Here is a 19,613-nt window from a genome sequence, read left to right as displayed (position 1 = left end):
GGGTGTGCATAGGTGGGAGGAAACAAGATCTAGTATATTACCATCAGAGTGAGTGGAAGTGTGTGTCCATTGTGTTACATCAAAACAAGAGGTTAGATTAAGAAATTGAGCAGAAGCTGGGGTGTTAATGTTAATAGCAATGTTAAAGTCACCAAGAATGATAGTGGGTATTTCTGAGGCGAGAAAGTAGGGTAGCCAGGCAGAGAAGTCATGAAGAAAGCGAGATACCGGTCCAGGCGGCCGGTATATCACAGCAATCCTCAAAGAAATTGGAGAGAATAGGCGCATACAGTGGGTTTCAAAAGAGGAGAGGGGTAGAGAGGGAGGTGAAGGCAGAACTTGAAAAGTGCATTGTGGGAATAGAAGGATTCCCACTCCACCTCCTTTCCATCTACTGGGTCTGGGTGAGTGTGCGTCCAATGTAAGCCGCAATGGGAGAGGGCAGCAGGGGAGGAAGAGTCAGATTCCTGGAGCCAGGTTTCAGTAACTACAAGCATGTTAAATTAATTGGAGATAAGAAGATCATGCACAGTGTTGAGTTTGTTACAGACAGAGCGGGAATTCCAGAGGGCACATGAGAAGGAAGGACTGGTTCCAGCTTCCCAGCCGGCCGTTGTAATTTAACAGCCGCTCAGGAGCTTCTTCGATGGGGGTTTACATTCAAGAGATCGAGCGTCTCTAGGAGACCCCTGATGTCTCTATGAAGAGGACCTGTCATGTAAACTAGCTATCACATGGGGATCTTCTTAGCCTCATATGTGATAGCAATAAAGTTAAGTGTAAAAAAAAAATGAAAAAAACTTTAAAAAAATTAAAGAAGCATAAAAAAAACACAAAATTTTGTTTAAGTTCCCCGCCCCCCAAATACACATGCAAACATGCGTCGGGTGTGCCTACGTGCGAAAACGACGATTGCACCTATTGTGCCGCACATGTTGCATATCACCACGAACGTCGGTGTGTGAGCAATAATTTTAGGGCCATTAATCACTGATAACACTAAACTGATAAGTGGTGTAAGCGTTTAAAGCGTCACCTATGGCCAATTTTCAGTGTGGTCATTTTGTGCGATTTTGCGGGTGTGCACAATTTTAAGGCTAGCCATGTTTGGTGTCTATTTACCCGACGTGACCCTGTCTTTTATATTTTATCAAAAATATGGGTAAGAATAAATGTTTTTTAACATAACGTAGGGAAAATGTTGCTTTTTAAATGTCTGTTTTTCCCCCATTATATAGTAAAAAAAATACCCCCCTCCCCCTCCCAAGGTGATTATATACACCAAAAGAAAGCTCTATCTGTCCCTAAGAAATGTTAACAAAGTGCAAGGCTATAGTCCGGTCATGCTGACTGGTGACATTTTTGACTGACTGGTGAGACACACTAAGTCAATTTTATTTATTACATATAAATATTTCATATATTACTTTTGCAGCCAGCAGATGAGGTTGTAGATTCCTTGTCTCAAATTCACTGGGCTAACTTTAACTGCTTTGCTTAAAAAAGGACCGTTGCTGATTTGGTGAAGCTCAATTTACACAACAGCTGAAATAGTCAGTGGAGTGTCTCATTCCCATCCATTTCTGCTCATATATATAGTTCATTTATATAGTCAATATGGAGTTCCATTTAGAGGGAGCCAGTCACCAAGGGTGGCTGTTACTGTTAGGCTATGCCTTTAGAAACACAAAATGCTCTACAAAACCAGCAACATGGGCACACGGTATACTAAATGTTTATTTGTAAGATATTCTATATACACTAAATAATAAAACAATATATAGACCATCAATTTAAACATTTAGAATAATTAAAATGGCCCCAACCCATTATAACTTTTCTTTAGTTATTTGTAATTTATATTAGAAAAGAGCACTCAAGTACAAAGTTTCCATTCTTAATTAGGGATTATAAATTATTTGGTCTGATCTTACTGTGATTTTCTTCTGGCTAATCAAACAAACCTTTAATACTCTAAACCTAAAACTAAAGCTGTGACTCACCGCTTTGTGGTCCCTGTATTCAAGCATGTCACAAACTTGTCCATAAGAGAATAGTTGCCAACATTCTCAAGTGTTGGTGACTAAGCTGGGAGCTTACAAGAAAGGAAAGTAAATAATAAATGGTAGCATTAAGAACAGAAGGATAATGTATTTGGATGATGATCATGGTGTGTTTTTTTCTAAATTAGGGTTTAAAATGGCTGGCAAGTATGCGGGTTAAATCTTACTATTATTTAAGCTGTATTAATGTTCTCCTCTTCAGATAAGCACTGTATTTAGCCTAGTCATGGACCTGCCACCAGGCTGTTAGATGGATAATAAATGACTGTCACTACAATGATGAGGTCATTACCTTGTTCATTCTGGTCTATGCTTCTGTTGGCAAGCTCACTGTGTTAAACTTAAGTTTGCAATGGTGATCTGCAAAGTGCCGTAATCAAAGGCAGTCAATCACGATTTAGTTGGGATGGTTGCTGTGTATTACTACACTTTGTTGTTTATCGTTTTGCAAAAACTATTTTGACAGCTGTATAAGCTAAGGGAATTGTAGACCCTCTGTGCCGTCTGCACAATCAGTGGTGGTGTGAGCCGAAAAAGGCTTTGGCACAATGTTTAAGGAATCACCTGGTATTTACCAGCACACCCTGCTAGAGGTGATGGACTTTGCTGAGGAATGGCGCCCAGGTTGCGGCTCTCGGACACATCCTTGCAGACAGCAACTGGCCAGGGAAGGAACCAGGGTGTAGCAAAATATAGGCAGAAGTCAATAACCAGAGAGATCAGTTCAAACAGGAACTCGAATGTGTTTCATACTTTGATAGCAGACTTAATACATACAACTATTACCGTTTAACCCGTGTGCCTGACCACTGCTCGTTTTGAACTGTAGGACAGCGGCTTCAGTCCAGGGTCTGAGTTTGACACGGGATATATTACTTCTGCAATACGATGTACCCTGAGGGGAGTCACCCTTCTCGTCCCTACTTCCTCATTTGTTTTGTTTTTGTGGATGTTACCTATGTCAGTATGTCTATTGTGATCTGTAATGAAAATTGAAACACTCAAAAAAAAAACAGATTGAACCAAACAGGAACTCGAGCACATGGAAATGCAGAGGGCTCACCAGAAGCCACAGAAAATATGGGGATTACTGGGTAACATGGGATGCACCAGAAACACTGAGAGACACGGGATGCTCTGGGGTCAGAAGGTGACATGGGATGCTCTGAGGTCAGAAGGTGACATGGGATGCACTGTAGTCATTGGGAGACATGGGATGCTCTGACATCACTGGGTGACATGAGATGCTCTGGGATCACTGGGTGACATGGGATGTACTGGAGTCACTGAACAACATAGAATCCTTTGGGGTCACTGGGTGACACAAGAAGTACTGGGGTCAGAGAGAGACAGAGTTTGCTCAAGACAAAGAGGTTGCTGGAGCCACAGAGATGCTGGAGACTCTGGAGTCACAGGCGTGCAAAAAGTCACAGGCACAGGAGGGATAGGAGCATTGGGGTCACTAGAGACTAGGGTCTCAGGAGTACAGGAGGGTTTCTGAGGGACCAGAGTGCAAGGGATTAGAAGACTCCAGGCAAAAAGCTTAACTGTCGCTTCTTGAAGAAGTGGTCATGGGGACTTCTTAAGTTGCGATTGTTTTGTTAGGTAATGCTTCAGTTTCAGACAGCAGAAAGTCATGCAAACTCTGATCAAAACAGGGGCACATGTTAAAAGACAGATTTGCACATTAAAAAGAATGATCTAAGAGGTTAAAACTGTCGCACTTGCTTTGATAAATTCCACCCAAAGTATTTTGAAGGCTAGGCAGACACTGGAGACACAAGGAGATTTTATTCAGGTGTGCTGAAACTGGTATCAGGGAGGTGCACAGGGCATTGTGGAGTCACAGAATGTACTGGTGTCACTGAAGCTCAGGGACACAGTCACTTGCAACACTGGAACTAGGAAAATTGTAACTAGGAACTCTGGAATTGGGACTCAGGACTAGGAATAACCTATTGCTAAGGCAACAGATGCTTATCTGAGCACAGCTTGATTAGAGAGGTAGATTGCCTGGCTGGATGGGGACTGGCTGTGTAGCTCCTTATAGTCAGGTGAGATATAGTGACCCCCTATAGCTCCCATACCAGTGCTGCGAGGTAAGAGAAAAGCCCAAGTTTGTAGAACTACAACTAACAGGAAACAGTAGCAGGTGCGATAAATTATATTCCACTACGCAGGACACAATGAAGGAAGCACAGGCAGGCTAACCTGTAAAGACCTATCCAGTAATATTAGTTCTGTACTGCTTTTCATAAACACCAGTGTACTTACACAAATGTAATCTTCAAGTGTCTAATGATTAAAGTAAATGCTTCCTGAAAGAAACATGGGGGCTGCCATTGTGGCCTCTTACACCAGTGCTGAGGTTGCTATTTATTCAATAGCACCAATGCTGTCAGTTACTAATCCCTGCCATTAACACTAGTGCTGGGGCTTATTTTGCTCTAAACTATAAGACATACAAGAGAAGCAACAACCATTTTATTGGCCACGCCTCCAGGTATTGAACAGGAAGCATGCTTACATCACTGCATTTTAATTCTTACCTTCCAGCAATTCTTTGTAACTATGCATGCTATCTTGGAGCCTTTTATTTTAAATTTGTTTTATCTTCATGCCTCCAGTTCCAAAATTCTGTGACCAACTAGGGCATGATAAAAATAGGGTGTGATATTGTGGGTGTGGCTACATATGGGAGGTTGATGTAGGGTGTGGTTAAAAGATGGCGTAGTCAGTAGGTTGTCCCTGAATTTCATTTAAAAATTCTGGTAACCTTATGTGAAACTGACAGCACTGTGCAATGCAGCAGAGCCCTAACTGTCTGACAATGCTTCCCCTCTCTCACCTAGCCTGGGGCCTGCAGTGCAGAGATTACAGGAAGCTAATATCTGGAGCATACCTGCAACCCACGCAGCTACTATGGAGCAAAAGGAGTGTGGGAACCCCAATTTATTTTTCTGCTTCCCCTCTTCTTGTTTGCTTTAGTAATTTTGTTATATTGCATTTGTGTAGGTAGTTCTGCAGATGAAACATGGATCATACCACCAAACCCCAACCACGCTTGGCTTAAAGAAATGGGATGCTTCCTGGGTAAGAAATGTAATGCCTTGCAACTTTCACTCAATGTTTAAATGCAGTTATTCCTGATGGGATTGAAAGGCATGTCAGTAGCTATACTTCTTTATTTCCCTAAAATCAGAGACTGTGAAGATGGTTTGCTTATATGACAGGAGAATGATCAGTCCACTAGATGGGAACAAGAGGTGAGCAAGAGACCACAAGAAAGGTGAGGGAACGCAGCACAAATGGCCATTTAAAGATAATCTGTAAGATTTTTTTACATTTATAAAGTTCTTTGTGCTTTTTACTATATTTATATAATCTTTGTTTCAAAAAATCATGCCTTACAATGAATTTCCAAAGTACTACGGGTCATTTAAAGAGAAGATACAACAGTGGCTGTCTGTCATCAGGATGGCTTTGTCTGATTGAAACATTAAAAGGGTCATTCACAAAGCTGCCGAAGGATCCAGCTGACGCTTCGGCTGATCCTTCAGCCCGCTTCAGTTGCGGGAGCCCTTCGGTTCAGGCCCATACAGCAGCCCAAGGCGGCCGAGCGGCTCAGCTGAGCTGAAGGCATATGCTTCGGTTCGACTGAGCCAAAGTGACAGCCGAAGCGGGAAGAACGGCCTGCAGAAGGCCGGCCTTTCGCCACGCAAATGACAGCTGGGGGAAGCCAGCCGTGATCTCACGGCTGGCTACGCCCAGTTGTAATGGCAGATCAGCATCCCCAAATGACCTGGGCAGCCGGCCGTAACGTCACGGTCAGCTCCGCCAGTTGTTATGCATTGACCAGGACCTGCTAGACTCTAGCAGGTGCCGGCCAATAGGAAACAGTTGAGTGGAGCTAGCTGTCACTGTTAGCTCCGCCCATTTGTTTTTTTCCATCTTTATTTTTAAATTTTAATATTTGTTTAAAACATTTTTTAACCGTTTTTTTCCTGACTATTTTCATTGATTTTCTATTCTGCTTGGTACCTACGGAGGTACCGAGCAGAATAGCCAACCCCAATGCCGCTTGGAGGCATTCAGCTATTCACTCACTGTCATTCGGCCCCTATGTGAATAGGGCCGAAAGGCAGCGAGTGGGCTGCCACAGCTTCGGCTCAGCCTATCCAGATGTTGGATCGGCTGAGTCGAAAGCCTTCTGCACTTCGGCTCAGCCGATCATGCAGAGCATGTTCGGCTGACCGAAGTGCAGCCGAAGGCAGCCGGTGTGCGGCTAATTTCAGCCGATGAACGGCTGAAATCAGCCATACTAAGACAGAGTGAATAGCCGAATGCAGTTCGGCTCACTTCACTTCGGCTCGGTTATTCACTCAGCTGCCAGTTTGAAGTGACCAGTCAGTGACGAGTCAATGCTCTGACTCAGTCAGTTTGTGTTTGTAAATTTAAACATGAACTATTGAGGTCTCTAAACAGCAGGTGACATAGTAGAACATGTAAAAGGAAGGAGAGCTAAACCTGCTAGCTAAATAGAAGAAAAAAATATTATTATAAAATAATTCATATTTACCTGACTAAAAAATTGTTACAGTTCTTTGCAGATGACATGTAAGGTCATTTTGGCCACCATCAAAAGGGAGCATTAAATCTTTCACACCAGACTAGAACACCCAATATGCAGTCCATAAGAGCATACGCAGGTCACCAGAGAATAGAGATTAGATCTTTGCACTGCCACTACCATCAATATTTCTAAAAGTTTAATGGGTTGTTAGAACCTGAATTATTTTTCAACGAGATATTTAAGGGTCACATCACCCTCAGGATTTGGGGGTTTTATCCCCCATTCCCATAGTCCCCTGCAGTCCCCTAGAAGAGATGTTTTTTGGAGCGTTGAAAGAACATGCTACATAGGTGGTAGTCAACTTCCTTCTATAAATTTTCAGATGAAGGAAGTAAAAAAGAATCTGGGAAACATTATGTAGTCCCTATTCCCCGGCATTTTTCAAATAATTTTAGCACATTTAATGGTAACTAAACATTTGGTACCCTTAAAATCCTGTATGTGTTGTGTTCTGGTTTTAATTATGTAATTGGGATGATGGTACCTGGAGCATTTATATACAGTAACAGACTTGGTTCTTTGGGTCCCTCAGGTGGTCAACTTCTTCCTTAATTCCTTCTCCTTACAGTTGTGCTTCTGGGCAGGATATACAGGTGAAACTCGAATAATTAGAATATCGTGCAAAAGTAATTGCAGTAAGTGCTGCAAAAGGGGCCCAAACCAAGTACTGAGTACATATGCATGCTTGTACTTTTCAGAGGTCCGATATTGTTTTATGTACAATCCTTGTTTTATTGATTGCATGTAATAATCTACTTTTTTGAGGTTGTGGATTTGGGGTTCTTGGGGTTTTCATGAGCTGTAAGCCATAATCATCACAATTATGACAAATCACGGCTTGAATTATCTTGCTTTGCATGTAATGAGTCTATCTCATATATTAGTTTCACATTTTAAGTTGCATTAGTGAAATAAATGAACTTTGCACGATATTCTAATTATTCGAGTTTCACCTGTATATGAGGCAGAAGCACTGATTACTCTTGCTTTCCCAGAAAATGTGAATAGTCTTTGGAGTTTGTAATTAAAAATGTCTGTCATGTCTGGTGGCTGGTTGCTGTCTAAGTTAACAATTGATTGGCCAGGATAGAAAACAGACCCTGTTTACTGTTGCTCCTCTCCCGATATATTTTCCCCTCTTCATTCACAAAAACTGAAACGCTCAGCTGAGCTGAACATTCCTGATAAATCATTGGGACAGGTTTTTTTTCTGTTGCTATTCTGACATTGCATCAGGATTATAATATATGGGCAGTTTAGGTGGAAATCATGCTAAGGGGAATAGTGTTTTCAATATGCTGAACTATTTATAATATGTCTGCATACCGTTTTAATAGCAGTCATATATAGCTGCCAGACAATGTATAACAAGACAACTCTAATCCATTTTATTTGTTGGCATTAATTCTAGTTTTTCATAACTTCCTTTGATTGCTCATTTTGATTGCTCAGCAATTTAATAGTTGTATTCTCATCCACCTAAAGTCCTCCATTATGTTGACACCTTCCCGACTCAATTCATTTGTCCATATATAGTGAGTGTGCATTCTTTATGTAGTATGTATACACATACTGTAAATATGAGCACATAACTCCTATATTTCTAATTTCACATCCCAATGGCTAGTGAAGAAACCTAATATGGGTTGAAAGCTTGCATTTCAGTCTGCTGAATACTCTCCTAACTGGTATCACTTTATTTTAAAGGTGAAGATACAGGCACCTGTATACAGCCAGCAAGTGATGAAATGGAATCAGAGTTTTCACTAAAAGTGAAAAATGTCCCCATCGATTTTCTCTCCTCCCGTCCCAACTACGAACCCCATTTTATTGGCTGATCGCCAACTTAGGTCTCGCTTCTTTTTTTCTATTTTTGGTATTCATTTACTAATCTTATTTGCACTTAAAGTGACACTAAATTCAGGAGTTAATTCTTAAAAAGGCATTCAAGTACCTTAACTATTAATACAAATTTATATTATCTGTGTATCACTCGGCTGTAGATTCTCAAGTCATATCTGAATTGGTGCTGACACTGTCCTTCCTTCTGGAGGGTGGCTACTTTTGTTCCCCATGGTCCCTATGTGTGTTGTAAAGTAGCCAAGGGCTTCCTGACCATTTGTAACTGGGGAGATAGTAAATGTTTATTATCTCCTCAGTTTGTAAATGAATAGGAAGCATTTGTCCTTCCTATTTAGTGAGCGCTGCAGCCGCAGAGAAGGAGATTGAGGACTCTGTGTCCTCAATCTCTTTTTCTATTTCAAAACATAAATATCAGGGGTCTGTTTAGCTAATAATAATAAAAATTATAACAAAATGATTTTAAAATTGTTAAAAAAGAATCCACCAGCACAATAATTCGGTATGCATTTTTCTTTTTAAAATAACATTAATTAAATTACGTGGCAGCACATGGCTGCGTTGCGATTAAATGTATGTCTGCATAATTTTATCGCAACACACACTCCCCCTGCCTGACACACACTGTCTCCAACCCAGTGCTCATCAGACAGGGTTGCAAGGGAGGTCCTCCTCATCATCTCGGGCCCACACCGCGGACCTAACACAGACAATACTACCATTTCGCAAAAAGGCCCAATTAAAAATGTACAAATATTTGTTATTTATTAAATCAGTACATTTTTATCGTTTAGATTTAGTAGGAATCTTGTAGATTTTTTTGTGTGTGCGCTGATAATGATTTTAGTGTATTTTTTATCGAAAATATACATTTTTAAACATTTGTGCAACTATCGCAGGACCTACAAAATTTGTAGCACCATATTTTATTCTACCGGTCTTGTGCTTTCAGAGATGTATGGTTTGGGGGCTATTTTACAAATTCTGAAAGCTGCAGTTGAAAATTTTTTAAAAAGCTGAAAATTTGGGCCAGCTGAGGTTAAACGTGGAGCAAAGGGCCTGGAGGCAAAAGGGTTAACCAGTGGGAACATCACAGCTCAGGACATCAGCACCATCAGGATCCCCTTCCTCCCTTGTCCCTGGATTGGCAGCCAGCCAGAAGAGATAAAGGCGCAGCAACCACAAGACCCAAGCAAAGTAGAGCAGGCTGCGGGCAGCAAGAGAGCCCTAGAAAATAAAAAAAAGGGTAGGTGTGTGGGGAGGGAGAAAGCACAGAACCCTTGGACATGAGCCAGGAGCTGAGGATAGTTGGGCAGTCTGGCAAGAGTGAGATGTGCTGGCTGTCAGCCTGAGGAGGGATTTAGCTGTAGAGAACCCTAAAAAAGCAGAACAATGAGGACCCACGAGGTCACCAGAAAAAAAGGTGCAGGTTAGAATAGGGAGGCCCAGGGCTTTGAATGCTGCCTTTCACCCCCTGACTCTCTAAAAATAGCACCAATAGCACATAGACCAGCTGGAGAGAAAAGAAAAGAATAATTTGCATGGTTCTGCCCATTATCTTAAATGAGTAATGCTATCATGAATGCTGCTGCTAGACTTATCCACCTAACCAACCGCTCAGTGTCTGCAACCCCCCTCTGCCAATCCCAGCACTGGCTTCCAATAGCCCAAAAGGATAAAATGCAAAATATTAACAACCACTTACAAAGCCATCCACCAGGTTACATCTCCAACCTGGTCTCAAAGTACCACCCTAACCGTCCTCTCTGCTCCTCCCAAGACCTCCTGCTTTCTAGCTCTCTTGTCAACTCCTCCCATGCTCGCCTCCAGGATTTATCTATAGTCTCCCCCATTCTTTGGAAATATTTACCCCAATCTATCCGTCTATCTCCTACTCTAATTGCCTTTAGGCGATCACTAAAGACTCATCTCTTCAGGGAAGCCTATCACACTTTAAACTAACCACTGAACTATCTCTTTCTCAAACAATTCATCCCCACACAGCCACCTCCTCATGTATCACTTTCCCCTCCCTCTTAAATTGTAAGCCCTCAGTGGCAGGGCTCTCCTTACCATTGTGTCTTGAATTGTATTGTAATTTGAATGTCTTTCTTATGTTGTAAAGCGCTGCGCAATCTGTTGGCGCTATAGAAATCCTGTATAATAATATTAATAATAATATAGTGTGTTTCTAATTTACATATATTATTACAAACTTTGCATAGATATTATAATTTTAAAATATTAACAAGCTGACATGATTTGCAGTATTTTGATCATATTTAGTTGTATATATGTAAAAATTTCAAAAGCTGGATCTCTTTCAAATGTGGATGTTGGACATTAAATTGTATGCTCTGCTGATGCAGAGACTGATGTTTGTGGTTAAAGTGCTTGTGCTATACAACATGCACAAAATCCCTAGTTCATTCATACAATGAAATGGTGACTTTTTTTTTTTTTTTTCAGTAAACCAGGGTAACTGTATAAAGGAATGACGACAACTGGACATTTGTCCCCACCAAAAGAATATACGGAGAACCCTGTTACTAATAATATGATTTGTACTGCTTCTAGTTTATCCTTTTTAATGTACTACCTGTTCTGTTTTGTTTTGTTCTGTTTGCTGTTGTGATTTTGGCCAAACCTTGGGCGTGAAATAAGCTTTAAACAAAATAGATCTATTTCATTTCTGAGAAGTTCTCACATCAGTCTTAAGGAAACCACTAAGATGCTGGGTTTACAGACAAATCTGTATTAATGCATGTAATGCCAGTAAAATAACAAAGGCTCTGATTAATGTAGGGCGGGTGTAATTAAAAAGTCAAATATATGACTAGGCTCCAGGTTATATAAAGGACACTAAAGAACCACAGCCATCAGCTTCTGGAATTTAGGACACATTTTGAAATGTATTCATATAGGTATAGGCATAGTGGTGTTTGATTCGGTGGGAGAAAATAGAGAAAGGGATGTTTTAGCTGCATTCACTATGTGCATGCTTATCCAACATTGTTTTCAGGATAAGGTAGATGGTTTTAGTGACCTGAGGAACCAGCGAATCAGCAAATCCCTACCATATATGGCTAATATTGAACAATGAAGGACCACATGAACATTTCCAAATTCATCCAACATGTTTTTTTTTTTATGGTGTTTTTTTTTTTAAAGTTTAAATACTGCAGTTTAAAATTGTTTTGTATTGTTTAATTGGCTTCCAACACACCACAACAGATTTAAAAAAAATGCACATACCCCTTTTTTAAGCAACATAGCACACCAGACAGTATGTGCATTACGGTGCATTGTGCACTCTACCTAATTGGGGGGTGCATTCACAGTAATTGCCCCTGCAAAGCATAGAGCAGGTGCATTGTAGGAACGCACATTGTTTACCACCAAGGTCACCAAGATCAATGTAAATGCATCAAAATGCACTATGTGCACTTTGAATATCATCATATGTCATGCATATCAACGTGCACTAATGGGCATCATGATGCGCGTAGCAATGTATGCACTGACATGCATTTTAATGCATTTCAATTGATTTTATTAGAAAACACATCCACCAAAAATGCAAAGATGTACATCAAGCTTTACTGTGAGTATGATAAGATCTTTGCTTCCTCCCACTGGTCAGTCACTACTGCGTTATGCAGTGAAATAGCAAGTGGCAGGAGTAACCACAATGCCCAGTGAGCAGTCACGCTGTCTGACACATCAGGAAGTGTCAAATAGCAGCAATATCTGGAGCTTTTTAAGAACGAAGGTTTTATTCCCTGTCCACTGGAAAGTTGAGTATGAAATATTCTTTTACAGGCTGCCTCTTGTTTCATTTTAGTAATGTAGCTGCAGGATCACTTTAATGAGCAATTAATGGGACTAAGGACTATTTCTGCTATCTGTATTGTAAATGTCAAGCTTTTTCATGAAGCTCACCTATGCCCAGACTATAGACATTAAAGTATTTACTTATTCTTAAGTTGAACTTTACATTTATATTGAAAATGTGCAATTAGAAAAGCTTTTTACTGAAGAAGAGACATATTGAGGGGAATGTATCAATACTGGAGCAGACAGAATCTGAAACAGCTGTGCATGGCAACCAATCAGCTTCTATGTTTCATTTTCAAATTTTAACTGAACAAACTGAGGAGAGAAGCTGATAGGTGGCCCTGGGCAACTGCTCCAGATTTTGTCTGCTCCAGTTTTGATAAATCCCCCCCCACTGTGTCTCTTCTGCAACAAAGAATTCTAACCTGCCTGTTCGGAATCATGGGCAGCACAGGGCATCTGTCGGGATGAATGAACTCCCCCGTATGTGCAGGAGTTAAGCCATCCTCGCAAAGCCAATCTAGATGGCTGAAGATCTTAAACTCGGAAGAAGACCATTTGATGTCAATGTCAGCAAAGAAGTTAATGGACATTACAATTGAGGAGAGATGAGTATAGTTCCACTGCAACCATCAGTAAAAGGTTTTAAAAACCATCCCTCACCTCTCTAGATGCTTGTGCTCTGAAGTCATTTGTTCTCAAAGATGCTTTAAGATCATCATCACTTATTTAGAAGATTGGAGGGCATCAACCGAGACAGAGTAACAGAAAGAAATAACAGTTTGTAACCTTTGCACACTATTGACTGAACCCAACGATCCAACACTTCATGAACTCAGATGTCTGCAAACCTTGCTAAACGTCCCCCCACCTGAAAAAGTGGAGGTGTCTCTTCATTGTGAAGATTTTGGCTTAGTGGGCTTGGTAGACAAAGGCTCACGTCTTGTTTGAGACCCTTGTTTGGGTTTTAAAGAGGTGGAGACTGAAAGCCAAGAGGACACTCTCGTAGTCGAGCTAGATGATTGTTTATTCTGATTTGCATTGCTGATTTACATTAGAATGTATTGCTGGGACTCCGCATAGCTGGTGGTATTCTGCATTGCTGTATGACAGTGGTTCTCAGCCAGTGTAACCTCAGGACCCACATTTGTCCTTGGTCATGATGTCGCACTGCAATGGAATGCACGGCGTTCCGGTGCAGGCGATCCGACTGCGGGTGGGAGCTGCATTTGGGGTTTCATTGAAATTAGTGGCTACGCAATGCACCTTCCACACTAGAACATGCAGTAGGTGTGATTGTGTGGTACAGCGCATTATTTACATGGGACTGTGCAATTAACGCACTGTACTAGTGTGAACGGACCCTCAAAAACACTGACAGACACACACAACCACAGACACAATCTCACACACTCACAGACATTCTCACATACACACTCCAAAAAAATTATATACGGTATATATTTTTTTTTTAAGGTCCAGTGTGGGATGCTGTGCTGTGATGGAGCTCCATCCATATGTGCATTGCTTGTACAGCTCACTTGCGTGCCCTGTAGAGGTGCCAGGAGCCAGAATGTGATGTCACTCCGCTAAAGGCGCCTCTACAGGGCACATGGGGAAGCTGTAAGCAATGCACGTATGGATGGAGCTACCTTATGGCCATACTTCCAGCCCACCCCACTGCAAGCTGACACGAGGGCCGGGCAGTATACTTTGAATGGCTGCTCGGCATGAGAACTGATGGTGGTGCGCTAGGGGGAAGCTGAGGAGCCTCTCACCTAGAAAAGTGTAAGGCATGTGGCGCCCCACTGAACACGGCGTCGCAACCCACTTTTGGGTCACGACCCACCAGTTGAGAACTAAGGCTGTATAATGATTATACATTTGCCTCATGCTGCCCACTGTGTTTTTGACGCTTGCGGACCGCGGTTCAGACAGAGGAACGGTGAAGACGCTGTAGTGGGAGGCGTGGCCAGTCAGGGAACACAATTTGCATACAATATTTTTTCTGCCCGCACCAGACCGGAACGCAGGCAGCGATCACACTGTGGCCGGGGGGCATGCCTGCTGTGCCATTGGCTTCAATGCACCGCCACGCCACTTCCCACCCCAGAACGCAGTGAGCCGGCCGGGATGCAATCCAGTGCGTTTTGGCACCAAATCAGGCCTTAATGGTTTCTTGTACCGGGGCCCTGAGGTTTCTAGTTACGTCTCTGTTTCACACATTTAAATTAATTCCTTTAGCAATTCTAATTGCTAAAGGAATTATGGGAAGGAAATGGGATCATATCTGTGCAGTGCATTAATGTTTACACGTGTTACATCATGCGTTAATGTGCATTGCTCACCTTAGAACAGCCCCAACCGTACCTCACACTTTTTAAGAAAACAACACACCAACCCCTGCAGCACCACGCATTGCATTAATGGCCATTTTACTGCAATGCAAAGATGTGATCCAGGCCTAAGAGGAATGGAAAAGCAAGGAACTAGGTATGCATCATAATATGATATATACTGTAAAAATATATAGAGAGAAAGAGACTATAAGTCTATCTGTCCATTGCTGAAGGATGCCTGGGCAAATTGTGTGCAACATAAGACCCATCACTTTCATAGGTCTTTCTGTACATATACAGTATTATAAATGTTTCAGTGTTTGGTAAATCCTGAAATGTTAACCACCTTATTTTTATTTTATATCTTCCATGGTTTCTTTATAGCTAACAGGTCTGCAACCGGAGGAGTTGGAACACGTCAAGATGAATGGGAAGATTAGTCAGAAACAATAGCAGGGAGAGTTCATTGCTAGAGTCCCAAAGAGGTATATAAAGCCAGCATACTCCAGCTCTCTAAAATATAAAACTTTTAGGTGTACTAGCTCTTTAAATAATTAGATGCACACATTAGCATTTAAAAGAGAACTATGGCCCAGCATTTTTTTTTGCCATAGTTCACTTCAGGGTCACAGGAGGACATTAGTAAATGTCCTCCTGTTACACAAAACTCTGCATATAGCGGGCTATTACTCGGTAAATGTTGACAATGCAGATATTGTCAATATCGCTAATATTGTCAGGATCCACCCCGCTGCCTGATTGACAGTTGGCTCTGCCTCTCTAGAGACAGAGACAACTGTGCCTGGCCCTTTCCCCATCCGTCCCTCCAGTCAGTGCTGGATAAATGGAGATGGGGGGAATCCTTGCGGGGAGTGGTGACTGACTGTTACTGCTCCCTGCAGGGTAATTGTGAAGTGAGCGATCAGCTGTTCCATGGCTGTCGTGTTGAACCAGTGGCTTCAGCACTTTCTTAGTCACTGACCTGAAACAGGTTTGCAGATGAGGAGATTTCTATCTAATCTTCTTAATCTGTATGCAGGGGAGAATCTACGGTAAATAGTGCCTAAAACAAACACCGAAATTGCACCCTTGTCCAAATATTTGGCAGTCCAGCCTGTATGGTTAGTGCAGAATAAGGAATGTACATCACAGTGTAGAGAATGAGACAGTGCAGAATATAACATGTACAACAAGGTGCATAGATGAGGCAGCATGGACTAGTGAATGTACAACATGGCATATGAAATAAGGTGGTGCGAAATAGGGAATGTACAGCATTGCATATAAAATGAGGCGTTATGGAATAGGGAATGTACAACATGGCATATGAAATGAGGCAATGTGGAATAGGGAACATAAAGCATGACATATGGAATGAGGAAGTGTGTAATAGGGAACATACAGCATGGCATATGGAATGAGGCAGTGTAGAAAAGGGAAAGACGGTACAGCATATAGAATGAGGCAGTGTGGTACAGGAAATGTACAGCACGGCATATCTAATAAAAAGGTGTGGTATAGGGAACGTATAGCATGGCATATGGTATGAGGTGGTGTGGAATAGGGAAAGTACAGTACGGCATAAAGAATAAGGCAGTGTGGAACAGGGAATGTACAGCACAGCATTTAGAATGAGGCAGTGTAGAACAGGAAACATACAGCATGGCATATGGCGTGTATTAGAAGATATTTCTGTACCTTAATAGAATGATCCCATAGCGCAGACTTGCAATTGATTGCAGTCACAGCTTAGCCAATCAGTTCCCCGTTTAGGGCCCCAAGGATGATGAGAGGTGTGTGCCTCTTTAGTTATATTGTGCTCCATTCAGACCCCTGTCAACATGGGTCTGCATTGATTGCACCAAAGCCAATTGGTCCCCAGTCCCAGGCACGAGGATACGTGTTCACCTTTTTGGTTAAGCTGTGCCCCATTCAGACCTCCCGTTAGCGCCAACCCAAAGTGAGTCATCAGTCAATTCCCAGCAAAGGAAATGAGTAGTATAACTTTCCCTGCCCTGGCTCTTTGTGACAGCACTAATCAGCTGGGATGTCGCTGCAGCTCTGCGCTGATGGGAGGTCTGAATGGGGCACAGCTCTACTAAAGGGCCAACACCGCTAATGTCCCTGAGTGGTGCAGCACCCCCCTCAAGTGGTGCCCATGGCATGTGCCCTGCCTGCCATACCCTAGATATGCCACTGTCTGTATGGTTGTTCCAAATCACTGACTCAGAAAAATTTGAAGCCAGAAAAAGCTTGACACCCAGGATTTTCAGAAGGTTGTCACCCATCGCAGGCTTGTATTCCTATTAGTCCAGGTCTCCTTTATATATTGTGATTATAAAGTACAACATCTATGCTGTGGAAAGGACCCGCCGGAAAGACGGAACAGAGAGTGTGAGAGGGGGTGCCAAACCACAGCTGCAAATATGTACATACTTCAGATTTAGGGACATGGTCAGTAAACATTGGGAGGAAAAAACATGTACATGTCAGACTCAAATATTAACACTTGAAAACTCAAAAGACAAACTCACACAAATATAGATGAACCAGAGGACTATATCGAGAATGTATTACTATCATTCTTTATAATAAAGGATCATTATCAGATCCAATATGTCTTGATACCATCTATGACTTTTTAAAATTAAATTCTGTATGAAACAAAGTTAATATGAACAACTATTTTGCTTGCATTGTCATAAAGTTAACTTGAAGAATATTAGTCACATTAAAGTTGGTATTGACCTGTCTGAGAATCCATAGAGAACAATAGAACATTACTTCTCTATCAGGTTGCTTGAGGAATCTTATATTCTGCCTAGTGTAAAATACCATCTCATGCTAAGTACGTTTTCCTTTGGCAGGTTGTCATTTAACCAAAATATCACAAAATATATTTTTTTGCCAATTAACTTTTATATCCTCCGAAGCACATTAATTAGAACAAAAGCATATAATGCAGATTCTGTTATGTCAAAAGGGAGTCAGGTGTTAAGCCATGGACAGAAATGTTGTGCCACTGACAGTAACTCATTTGAATCACTAGAATCCTACCTGTAATTGGCTTCAAAAGACTTACGTTCCTTAGCTCTATGGTTGATTTCATTATTCTGTTCAGATAATTATATTCACAGTCTCTGACATATAGACTCTATTACATGTGTTAACACTTTGTTGCCTTGCAAAAGGTACTCGCTTACATAGTTGTAAATGCTGATTGTTTATTAATGGCTTGCTGGACACAGTCTAAGATCATACTAAAAGGCATGCTTTGTATTTAAAGTGCTTATTATTAACTGTTACAGACACTACTTGTAAACGTTCCCCACACCTGCGGTAATTTTGCTTGCTGTGATCAGTATAATGAAGCTAAATTTCAATTGTAATTACACTTAACTGTTTCTCATTTTGGATCAAATACATTTCCACTTTGTTTAGACATTATGTCACAAGAATATACACAAGCCAAGTCTTATCTCTTTAATTGAATGATTTTGTAGCACACAATTAAGTTTTAGTGTCAAAGATGGTCATTCATACAATAAATGATGATGTTTTAGGTAAGGTGTCAAAATGCAAATGGCACTTTAAGGATATTGCACAGCCATTTTATTCCAGTTCGGTGCTCAGGCGATCATCAAAGCCAGAGGGTTGCAGTTTGTTTTTTTTTGCATTGGAATCCCACATATAGTCAAACCAACAGTTTCTCAGATGGCTTAGATTATTGGGCATTAGTTTACTATTAGCTTCTGTTGGAAAACACATCTCTTTGTGTTCTTGATAAAGAAATAAAAATTGACACAATGACACCTTTTATCTGCATTGTTCTTTGGAAAAAATGTGACACTGAATAATGGTAACAATGTTTGATTTCAGCACAGTTAGTTAAACAAACACGAAAACTAATTAGGTGCCCAATTTGTTAGGGTTTCTGGATCCAGTTTTAGCAAACGCACTTTTTATACAGTCAGGTCTGGGTATTTGGAGTCTACAGATAGATACTGTTTATGATGCTTTGTAGGTGTGTAACATGCAGTTTTTGGGTCAGAAGGTAAAAAGCAGTAGGAAGATGCAAGTAGAGTGCCACCAACTAGGAGGAAGAACCCTCCAAACCAGCCCATGAACAAAGCTTCACCAAACTCCCACCTTGGGACAATGTCTGGAATAGTTTCATCCCAGAATTCTTGGACAGTGTCATAAGCCACCCAGGAGACTGGGGCCAAGGCACTCAGACCTGCTATCCAAAGCAGTATGCCTCCAAGAAGTAAAAGGCGATTTTTGGACTCCTGTCTTCGCTCCCCAATGTTTACACATTCCAAGCCAAGGCCACAGATGGAGAGACCGAGAATCCCAGAGCCAACAGATAAGCACATCAAAATCCTGGAAATCCTGAGTTCAGCTGACAGAGCCAAAAAGGAGTCAAAGTCCTTGCATTGCATTCCTCCTTCTTCTTGAACAACGCAGGTCTGCCATAAACCCATAGTCCAGTTTTCTAATTCATTCAACTCTAAATTCAAGTTTTTCCAAAGTGGCACAAACGTGGTAACACAGGACAGAACCCATCCTGCAATTGACAGCAAAGTTCCTCCAAACTGCATGTAAGTTCTTTTGGACAGCTCCATGTTTTTCAGTTATTCCTTGACACTACGATGATATGCACTGCCCAGCAGCTATCTGGTGTCCTGGAGCTGATAGTAAAGTAAGAGTTGTGCCTTTCAGCTAGGCGGTATATAAGCTCTACCTATTAACCCCCTTGGTGACTGTCAAGCAAGGTTTTCTTCAACAGACAGCTAGGATTTCATATACATGGAGCAAAGATTCCTAGCAGCCATGAGTTAAGTTTATGATAAGCATTTGATCTGTTACCTTTGAATTTGC

General features: G+C 41.4%; 1 protein-coding gene across 1 annotated transcript; it reads right to left on the bottom strand.

Annotated features, from left to right (window-relative positions):
• Nucleotides 1-18,694: 18,694 nt before the first annotated feature.
• LOC108804465 (putative claudin-24) lies at nucleotides 18,695-19,357 on the bottom strand. The gene has a single exon (XM_018576222.1). It carries the CDS (start codon nucleotides 19,355-19,357, stop codon nucleotides 18,695-18,697), a length of 663 nt encoding a protein of 220 aa, XP_018431724.1.
• Between the last annotated feature and the right edge of the window lie 256 nt (nucleotides 19,358-19,613).

This window comes from Nanorana parkeri, unplaced genomic scaffold (genome assembly GCF_000935625.1).
Source record: "Nanorana parkeri isolate BGI_ZX_2015 unplaced genomic scaffold, ASM93562v1 scaffold60, whole genome shotgun sequence".
Taxonomy (NCBI): Eukaryota; Metazoa; Chordata; class Amphibia; order Anura; family Dicroglossidae; genus Nanorana; species Nanorana parkeri.
This window is presented reverse-complemented; position numbering and strand designations above follow the sequence as displayed.

What these genes read in the sequence shown, in the direction of transcription:
- LOC108804465 (XM_018576222.1), bottom strand. Translation starts at nt 19,357, where the DNA reads ATGGAGCTGTCCAAAAGAACTTACATGCAGTTTGGAGGAACTTTGCTG.